This window comes from Sebastes fasciatus, chromosome 18, assembly GCF_043250625.1.
Source record: "Sebastes fasciatus isolate fSebFas1 chromosome 18, fSebFas1.pri, whole genome shotgun sequence".
NCBI classification, from domain to species: Eukaryota; Metazoa; Chordata; class Actinopteri; order Perciformes; family Sebastidae; genus Sebastes; species Sebastes fasciatus.
This window is the reverse complement of record NC_133812.1, coordinates 535,530-546,311: the sequence shown is the minus strand read 5'-3', so window position 1 is coordinate 546,311 and position 10,782 is coordinate 535,530. Positions and strand designations below refer to the sequence as shown.

Genomic DNA, 10,782 nt, shown 5'->3' with positions numbered 1-10,782 from the left:
GATCTGACTCGACGGTGCTCTGTTAGTAATAGATATGTAACAGATGTAAAATTACCATTTCCATTATGAATAACATGGTCATGGTTTTATTTATTTTCAGATGTGTAAAGTTATCTATACAGACTAAAAACACTAAAGTTAGAAAGATAGCATTACTGAAACTTGAAGAAGCAACTGGCCGTTGGCTAACGTTAGCCAGCTAGCTATGCTATAGATTGAATAAAACATTGGGCTCCGTTGTTTCTAAAGTTTAGCTCGTCATTTCGTCTAGAAAATAAACAATTGCTTTTATTCGGTCTATAAACAAAACACTTCAAATGCAGCAAAGTCTTACAATACTTTAGCTTTTGTTGACGTCGGTCTCCAGCCTTATTTTACACTAAGCATAAATACTGTTTGTTGTCATATGTTCAAAGTTGTCCGTGTGACAAAGTATTTTTCTCACCTGTGACTCAGCCATGGTAACTGTTGATGTCGTTAGAAGATGATGTTACCATGGTAACTGTTGATGTCGTTAGAAGGTAATGTGTAGCTCGCTGCGGTAGCCTCCTCAGATGTAGCGAGCACGTATGAAGCGCGTGCATATGCCCGTTCTCGTGTGGGGGGAGGGGCTTCGGACAGAGAGGGGAGAGCAGAGAGAGGAGAGAGAGGAGAGAGCAGCTCGAGGGGATGCAGGATTTTGCGTTTTCCGGATTTCTACGCACTGCAGCTTTAATGTAGCTGTTTCCAGCTCTGATATGTGCTGTGAGAGAGTTGTGTTCCAGCTCTCTGCAGCCTGTTGTCCTCATGGTTGTCCTCCGCTCTACCAGAGGGAGACACGACCTGTTGTCCTCGGTTGTCCTCCGCTCCACCAGAGGGAGACACGGGCTGTTGTCCTCGGTTGTCCTCCGCTCCAACAGGGCATCAGAGGGAGACACATGATGACGTAGCCGGTAGTTTCGGAACCACAACATCCGCTTGCGATTCGTGCCGAGCCGGGCCACGCTGTGCAAGTATGACAGTTTCAAGGTTACCGTCTGCAGCGCTTTCTCTAAAACAGGTAAGTCCACACACACACACACACACACACACACACACACACGTACACACGCACGCACAGGCACACACACACACACACACACACACACACACGCGCACAAAGACACACACAGCAGGGGAGGGAGCGGTGGGACACTAACGTTAGAACAACAACCTGTAACGTTATAACAACCTGTAACGTTATAACAACCTAACAACCTGTAACGTAATAACAACCTGTAACGTTATAACAACCTAACAACCTGTAACGTTATAACAACCTAACAACCTGTAACGTTATAACAACCTAACAACCTGTAACGTTATAACAACCTAACAACCTGTAACGTTATAACAACCTGTAACGTTATAACAACCTAACAACCTGTAACGTTATAACAACCTAACAACGGTTGCACAGCTAACGTTAGCTTGACTTGTGAAAGCTCTCTGTTTGTCCATCTTTAATCGCTTTTACAATTCCATGAAGATTCTTGTCCATTTGCAACTAGTCCAGGTGTACAGTGGGTTGGACTGAACTAGTCCAGGTGTACAGTGGGTTGAACTGAACTAGTCCAGGTGTACAGTGGGTTGAGCTGAACTAGTCCAGGTGTACAGTGGGTTGAGCTGAACTAGTCTAGGTGTACAGTGGGTTGAACTGAACTAGTCTAGGTGTACAGTGGGTTGAACTGAACTAGTCCAGGTGTACAGTGGGTTGAACTGAACTAGTCCAGGTGTACAGTGGGTTGAACTGAACTAGTCTAGGTGTACAGTGGGTTGAACTGAACTAGTCTAGGTGTACAGTGGGTTGAACGGGGGGGGAGAGTTGATGGATCCACTTAGATCTGAATATTCTCCTCATGATCAGGCTCTATTGAAGCCAGTAGTAGAATCACTTAGATCTGAATATTCTTGGTCCAAATTTGAGATGATTTGTAAAGAAAATCAATGTGTTTGAACTGTCCTGCTGAGTCTAAAGTTCTGATTCTTTGACAGTTTTTACAGAGACAGAAGGTTTTGGGGATTTACAGAAATATGATGAGGACCATACGGAAGGTACCAGACGAGGCAGACAGGAAGTACCTCAGTGACTGGGCCAGAGCCGAGTTCAAGAGGAACAAGACCGCCACAGACCAGGTAGAGAGAACATAGGACCACTACAGACCAGGTAGAGAGAACATAGGACCGCTACAGACCAGGTAGAGAGAACATAGGACCGCTACAGACCAGGTAGAGGGAACATAGGACTGCTACAGACCAGGTAGAGAGAACATAGGACCAGATAGAGAGAACATAGGACCACTACAGACCAGGTAGAGAGAACATAGGACCAGATAGAGAGAACATAGGACCACTACAGACCAGGTAGAGAGAACATAGGACCACTACAGACCAGGTAGAGGGAACATAGGACCACTACAGACCAGGTAGAGAGAACATAGGACCACTACAGACCAGGTAGAGAGAACATAGGACCACTACAGACCAGGAAGAGGGAACATAGGACCACTACAGACCAGGTAGAGAGAACATAGGACCACTACAGACCAGGTAGAGAGAACATAGGACCACTACAGACCAGGTAGAGAGAACATAGGACCACTACAGACCAGATAGAGAGAACATAGGACCACTACAGACCAGATAGAGAGAACATAGGACCAGATAGAGAGAACATAGGACCAGGTAGAGAGAACATAAGACCAGATAGAGAGAACATAGGACCAGATAGAGAGAACATAAGACCAGGTAGAGAGAACATAAGACCAGATAGAGAGAACATAGGACCAGATAGAGAGAACATAAGACCAGGTAGAGAGAACATAAGACCAGATAGAGAGAACATAGGACCAGATAGAGAGAACATAAGACCAGATAGAGAGAACATAGGACCAGATAGAGAGAACATAGGACCAGATAGAGAGAACATAAGACCAGAAAGAGAGAACATAGGACCAGATAGAGAGACCAGGTAGAGAGAACATAAGACCAGATAGAGAGAACATAGGACCACTACAAAAAAAAACTGAAATCAAGGTCTGCTTACTTGCTTTTTCCTGTAGCTTTTAACCACATCGCTCAGTCTTCAAATAAAAAGCTAGTAAATAAACCTTAAAAAAACGTTTTTCCTCAAATGAAATGTGGACTTGTGAGATGGAATATGTGTAGAGACACTGTACTACTTATTTCCCCAGTGTCCTCTGCTCTGCCCATTACTGCTGTTTTCCTCTCATTGTTCATTCAGGATGCCATCCGTATGATGATCACACAAGCTAACAACCATCTAGATGAGCTGCAGACGTCTCTGGCGTTGGCTGGCAGTTAAACACTACGGACTGATCTAGATCGGTTCTCTGGGGAGACCGGGTCAACCTCTGATCGGGGTTGTGTCATTGGAAGTGACTGATGCAGAATGTATTGAAACTGGTCTTTGGCTGGACACCGTTTTGTAAGGATGGATTGATGGAACGGACCTAAAGGCATCATGCTGCCTCCTGTGGGGAGGATCTTAGCTCCATTATATGGAGACTCATTAACCTGTGAGGCTAACTGAGCCCATCTGCCACACTATATGTACTATATGTATTGTATGTATTAAAGAGGAACTAATGAAACCAGACAGATTCAGGATGATCATTTTTAATACAAAATATGTTTTCTGACATCATTATACAGAGTGCATTATTCATATCCACAGAGTTATCTGTAAAACTAACCAACATGTATGAGCAGACCGTCACTACACAGTAATACTGCAATACAACTCCGAGCTTTCTTCATCTTTTACATCAGGACTGTCACTTACTGTTAGACAAGATTGGCAGGACATCGGCATACTGGAAGACGAGATTCTATGTAGTCAAGGGTCTATATGTAAGGATGATGATTCTCATTACTGAGTCATCGTTTGGTCTGTAAAACTAAAGAAACTATTGAAAATTATATAAAACATAGAAAAAGCAGCAAATCCTCACGTTGGAGGAACTGCAATCAGGCGTCATGTTGTTACTTGATTATCAAAATATTTACTGATTAATCTTCTTTTCGATGGACTGTTTTATTTTTTTTTAAATAAATTATATTGTTAATATTAAATGAAAGAGAGAAACATCTTCGGTCTCCAGGTCTCTGACAGCCAGGTCAGTGTACCTGTAGTTTAGGTCGGCACACATCTTTAAATGAAAGTGATCATGAAATGAATACTGTACATGTTAACACAGGAGACAAATGAGTAATAACGGAATAACAAAGCCTTTTACAAATTCACTTTGCAATTACGTTTTAAAATTCAATTATTTGTTCATAATTTTTAGCCAGGATAAGGAAATGTAATATAATTTTTTTAAATTTATTTAAATGCTTATTTAATTCATCATCCATCATGTCATCATATCATACAAAAATAATAAGATAAGCGGTTATGGATAATGAATGAAAAATATTTAGACACTGTAAAAGTCTATAACAATTCCATGGGCAGCCTCAATACAGTTCATACCATGCAGCAAAATCAGCTATTACTACTCCCTCAGGGGTTTTATATATATATAAATATATATATATATATATAAATATATATATATATATATGTATAATATATAATATATATATAAATATATAATATATATATATATACTATATTTTATATATATATAATATATATATATATATATAATATAGTATATATATATATATATATATATATATATATATATATATATATATTATATATATAGCTACAGCCTGATAAATGAGCAAGAGATTGTTCTTCTAAAGTCCCAGGGCTGATCCCACTGGAGCCTACAGATACCATCAAAAAGCTTATTATGCTGGACAACTTTCACTATGACATCATGGGATGTGTGTGTTTAAATCGACACTGTTGTTGCTGATTGATGTGATGTGATGTGATGTAGTATGATGTGATGTGATGTGATGTAGTATGTTCTAAATGGCACATTAGATCAATCTATTGACACACGATCTACTGGATTATTTACAACACAGTGCACGAGAGCTGCCCTTATTTCTAAAGAACTGGATTTACACATCTCACCATACCAGTACAGTGCTACCATGACAACCAACATGGAACACCTTTAGTATTCCATTATGATGTGATTTAGTGGCTCCAGGCCCCACAGCACTGAACATCATGAACACAATATGTGATTCATGAATCCAGATCATGTCATGGCTGTTGACAAAGGGATTTAGTCTGTCTTTATGCAGCCAGGTAGTGACAGGTGAGGTGTGTGTTAGCAGTCATCATGTCTGTTAGTCCTCAGCATGCGCAGCTCGTCCTCCAGGTAGGTGATCCTCTCCATCAGAGCGGCTCTGTCGGCCTGAGCCCTCTGGTCGGCCTGCCAGCGAGCCTCCTGCACCTTCCTCTCGTACCAGCGCTCCATCTGCGTCGACACCGCCTCGAAGAAGTACTGGGTCACCTCCAGAGCGTGCATGTTGTCCCTCTCCTGAGCAAAGGAGGGTTCACTGGGCTGGTCTCCAAAGACCCCCAGAGTCCTGACCCCTGTGGCCCCTCTGGACTTAGTCCTGCCCTGGGAATGCTTCTTGTGGTGTTTCCCTCTGTCCCGCCCTCGCTCCCCGTCTCTGAGTCCGGCTGCAGTCCTGCTGCTGCAGTGGCGCTCTGTGGCCGGAGACAGGCTGCTGGCTCTGTAACTCCTGCCCCCCTTCGCCCCGTACTCCACCGGGTCAACGTCCTGCAGGTCCTGGTTCTTCCTCTGTGTGTCAGCACAGATCACAGGTCGCTCCTTCGGTCGAACCACCTGGATGGATGACAGCGGGCTCTTGGCTGCTGCAGGAGAGGTGACTTCTGCATTATGAGTCTTGTCACCATCTGTTAAATGTTCACAAGAGATTCAGTGAGCACATTCAATTACACTGCAAATACTCCATTATTCAAGCCATCCTGCTAATTAGCATGCAGTAACTGTGAATCCTGAACAAGCATGCCACGGGCAGACTGAGGCACAATATCACTCATTATGTTTTTCCCTGGCAGCAGCGTTTTTCCTCCAAAAAAGGTCATGACAGAGAAACAGTGCACGTAAAGTCATGCATGGTAATTACTGTACATACAGCTGTATCCACTAAAGAAGAGATGTGGTCTCAAAGAGAACACTCGGAGGCAGTGCAGAGCAGTTTAGTCCTGTTTCAGGACAGATTAAGATGTTAAAGGGGAACTTCGTTATTTCCCATCTGTTTGTGTCTAACGGGGCAACACTTTTGAAATTGGTCCAGTGTTGAGGGGGAACGCTGCAGACGGCAGCCGCTAAACGGACTGTAATGTAAATTTCTGTCTGTTATTGTGACTTGTTGACAGAAGACAATGATGGAAACGTGAGTGGGAGAGGAGAGAGGAGTCTGTTGTGTTGGAGTACAGAGAGCGTAGCTTAGTGGTATCTAAAAGATTTTCAATGTCAGGGCTGAATATTTAGATGATTTCTACAATGTGGATGCAAAGTCACCAAGTCAGCAACACTGACAGTCCGTCACTCCCACAAAATGATCATTATCAACATAAACAGCGAACATGGCTAATGTTATTAGTACTCACAGCTGTCAAACTAGCAGCTTATGGATGACTAGCAGGTGGACAGACAATCATTTTACTCGGGTAGGGCCGAATGGGCTCCCATGTGCTTAGTACAGTCCTGTGACAGACACTGTGACAGACACAGATAACGTGACTGGATTTGTTACAACATTGGATTTATTGATTGCCGTCGGGATGTACAAATAACAAAAAATGTTTCCCCAACGTAGCTTTAAAGAATAATTGGGAATGAGACGCAGACCTATTTCAGATAAATGTGAATACACAGCACTATACTGTACACTTTTGCAATGAACATGCTCATATCTAACTGCATTAACAATGAGGTGAATAAAATATGGTTTCTAGCAAATATAGTAATATTCTTTGAACATATTTGTATGCATTAGTCTTGTCTGCAGGGCCAGTAAAAAGTAATGAATTTGATGTGGATTTAGTTTCCAAAGAATAAACACATAGAAGGAATTGTGTTTGGACTTTTTCTAACTTGTAACAGAACTTCAAACTTTTCGAAATCAAACTTTTCTTGTTTTTTACAATTACCAACCAGTTAATAAATGACAACAAAATATTGAGTGAATCCAGGCAAATTCCTGCCTTTTTCCTAGTTCTGAGAGCTGTTGGGCTAACTGCCGTCTATTTTAACATCCATTTCCAGCCTGTAACTGACAGGCTCGCTGATGTTTGAAATAAGTCGGTTTCATGTGAAAATAGTCGGATAAATAAAGATTTGATGACTCAGTCTCTCTAGTGAAGGGTGAGCTGTTTGTTGAGGGGTTACCTGGAGAGCTTTCCACATGAACCACAAAGTAGTGGTTGGCTGAGCCACCCTCCGCCACACTGGGCTCCCCCCGGCTGGAGTCCAGGAGGGCAGGGCTGCTGTGGAGCTCCAGGCACTGGGAGCTGCCTCCCTGGCCAGAGGGCAGCACGTCGAGGCCGGCTCCGTCAGCTTCATCCAGGCCCTCGGCCACAGAGGAGGAGCGCCGCAGCTTGGTGCTGCCGGGGTCCCCGGTGAAGTGAAGATCCATGTTCTGCAGCTTGGACAGACACCAGCTCTTCAGCTCACTGACCAGGGACGCCTGCTTAAAGGGCACATACATCCACACAACACTTCATATCGCTCTATGTCACATCTAGTTAGAGGAGCAATAGCAGACAGAAGTGTAAGTCACATTTGTTGGACATGAAAAGTCATTGAGGGTTTAAAGGGATGTCTTCAGTCTCAGTGGGCTCAGTGCTCATCTAACTAACCCTTAACTTGTAATGTCATGAAAAACATCCAACTTAATGACTTATTTCTGAGAGTACATTCAAAGGAAACTCAATACTGGACAGGACAAACCATCAGCGTCACCAGGTTGTTTTGTTGGGGCTTAAAGCTTCAGTAGGCAGAATGTTTTTGGCATCATTGGACAAAAATCCCATAATAACCTTTCAGCATATTGTAATTCAAGTGTTCTGAGAGAAAACTAGACTTCTGCTCCTCCTCATGGCTCTGTTTTCAGGCTTTAGAACATCTAGCCCATGACGGGTGACTTTTTTTTTTTTTAAAGAATGAGAGCAAAATAATGCTTTTCTTGGAATTTTGGCACATGTAAAACCAAACTGGTACTGTGAGCAGCTTTACATTCTACCATCTATACATTCTACCATCTATACATGATACCATCTATACATTCTATCATCTATACATTCTATACAGGATACCATCTATACATTCTACCATCTATACATTCTATCATCTATACATTCTATCATCTACTGTATACATTCTACCATCTAAACATTCTACATTCTATACATTCTACCATCTATACATTCTACCATCTATACATTCTACCATCTAAACATTCTACATTCTATACATTCTACCATCTAACCATTCTACCATCTAAACATTCTACCATCTAAACATTCTACATTCTATACATTCTACCATCTAAACATTCTACCATCTAAAAATTCTACCATCTATACATTCTACCATCTAAACATTCTACCATCTAAACATTCTACCATCTATACATTCTACCATCTAAACATTCTACCATCTATACATTCTACCATCTATACATTCTACCATCTAAACATTCTACCATCTATACATTCTACCATCTATACATTCTATACATACCATCTATACATTATACATCTATGCATGATACCATCTAAACATTCTACCATCTATACATTTTACCATCTAAACATTCTACCATCTAACCATTCTACCATCTAAACATTCTACATTCTATACATTCTACCATCTATACATTCTACCATCTAAACATTCTACATTCTATACATTCTACCATCTAACCATTCTACCATCTAAACATTCTACCATCTAAACATTCTACCATCTATACATTCTACCATCTAAACATTCTACCATCTAAACATTCTACATTCTACCATCTATACATTCTACCATCTAAACATTCTACCATCTAAACATTCTACCATCTATACATTCTACCGTCTAAACATTCTACCGTCTATACATTCTACCGTCTAAACATTCTACCGTCTAAACATTCTACCATCTATACATTCTACCATCTAAACATTCTACCATCTATACATTCTACCATCTAAACATTCTACCATCTAAACATTCTACCATCTAAACATTCTACCATCTCTCTGAACAACATACTTCAGCTCTGAGGACACTGTGGGCTCTACTGTTGTTCAGCCTGTTTTCTTTACCTGAATTCTTATGTGGTGTAATAGAAAACACGTCAAACAAAGATTCAACTAAATTCATGTTAACACCACTAGAATAATATCTTGGAGGTATACAACTGTTCAGTGCTGAGCTGAGAGGGTTACGGGTCGGTACCAACAGAGCCTGTGATGGTTGCTAGTGTTACCTGTCTCTTCTCTGCTTCCAGCCTCTCCTGCAGGGCCCGCTGCTCAATCCTCTGCAGACACTCGGCCCTCTCTGCAGACACTCTCTCCACCGTCATCTTATCAAGAGCTCGGATCTGATGGCAGAACCACAAGTCACACACATCGTGAGTGCAGCCAGAAACATGACAGCAGCCGAGGAGGCTCTTCTCTGATAAGTTGTTCACATTTCCTTTAATTGTATTCCATTTTACTCTCCTGTTTTAGACAACTTCCAACTCTCTGTCACCACTTTGTGTTTACTCCTTTCCTGTTTCAACGTGCACAAAGCCAGCTCCTTAAAGACCAGTTGGGTGTGGAAGAACTTGAGAGGACTGCACAGACTACATCCAACACCTTTGGGATGAAGTGGAAGGCCGACTGAGAGCCAGACCTGATCATCCAACATCAGTGTACTGCTCTTGTGTCTGAATGGGACACTTGGCATGATTATGACAGCCTCATTTGGGCGAGTATATAATCTATGTAGATTCTCTCTCTCTCTCTCTCTATCCATCTACATATCTACGTAATACACAGAATGTGTAGAAAATGTAATTTAATTTCTGAATACATTTTAAAAAACACTTCAAGCGAGCGCAAAAACTTTTTGTTCAATTGAGGAAGTTCTATCAAATGGTGCCTGTGTTGTCATACAGCTTTTCTAATGCGATACTTCAAAATGTGCATAAAATATATGAATTGAACCACGGCTGTAGAGTAAACCTCTTTCTATCTTGCAGTCCCATGGTCCTCTCCTGTGTTTAACCTACATACACTGTACCTGCTTCTCTTCTTCTGATCTTGCTGATTATGCATTCCTGCATCCAATGTTGTATTTTCTCAGGCAGCAGCGGTGCTCAGAGTACATGCATCAACGACTGTGTGCTATCTGATAGAAGCTTTTATCTGAAGCGTCATCCAGTCCCGTGAGTGCATGTATTATGCATAAGGAGGCTCCAGGGGGACATGAATCCAGCCAACCTACATAGGGAATAGAAGCCCTAATCTCTACTGTGTGTTCAGTATTAGCAGACACACAGGACCACAGTGAGACGGCCTCTGTTACTGCTGAGATTAAGACTGTTTGGAGCTGTTTATTTCACTCAACACTTTTCCCCTTGAGATCCATTTGACAGCTACAGCTACATGTACTTTATAATGAAACGTTGTGTTGTGAACAGTTCTCTTTAACTCCTCGTGTTCACGGGATGCTGCGTTGCATTCCAGTGACTCTGTTGCACTTCCAAGTGGAAGCAGACATATTTCCAATATTGTATAGTCATTTTGCCAACAGTTTT

At 41.7% G+C, this 10,782-nt stretch overlaps 3 protein-coding genes across 6 annotated transcripts in view; 1 reads left to right on the top strand and 2 right to left on the bottom strand.

Moving 5' to 3' along the window:
* LOC141756031 (gamma-aminobutyric acid receptor subunit rho-2-like) overlaps nt 1-10,782 on the bottom strand; it is a 150,357-nt gene that overhangs the window by 16,443 nt on the left and 123,132 nt on the right. The gene's annotated exons all lie outside the window — the stretch shown is intronic.
* lyrm2 (LYR motif containing 2) lies at nt 880-3,635 on the top strand. Its single transcript, XM_074615949.1, has 3 exons — nt 880-1,039; nt 2,014-2,154; nt 3,263-3,635. The coding sequence occupies exons 1-3, from the start codon at nt 995-997 to the stop codon at nt 3,341-3,343; spliced, it is 267 nt and encodes an 88-aa protein (XP_074472050.1). The 5' UTR covers nt 880-994; the 3' UTR covers nt 3,344-3,635.
* ankrd6b (ankyrin repeat domain 6b) overlaps nt 5,020-10,782 on the bottom strand; it is a 76,620-nt gene continuing 70,857 nt past the window's right edge. For 2 of the 3 annotated variants that reach the window (XM_074615455.1, XM_074615456.1), the window contains exons 14-16: nt 9,466-9,579; nt 7,374-7,674; nt 5,020-5,872 (exon numbers count right to left, since the gene is read on the bottom strand). In XM_074615455.1, the coding sequence (XP_074471556.1) occupies nt 5,277-5,872; nt 7,374-7,674; nt 9,466-9,579 (1,011 nt within the window). In that variant the 3' untranslated portion in view covers nt 5,020-5,276. The remainder of the gene's footprint in view (nt 5,873-7,373; nt 7,675-9,465; nt 9,580-10,782) is intronic. The other variant, XM_074615457.1, reaches the window with a different exon arrangement.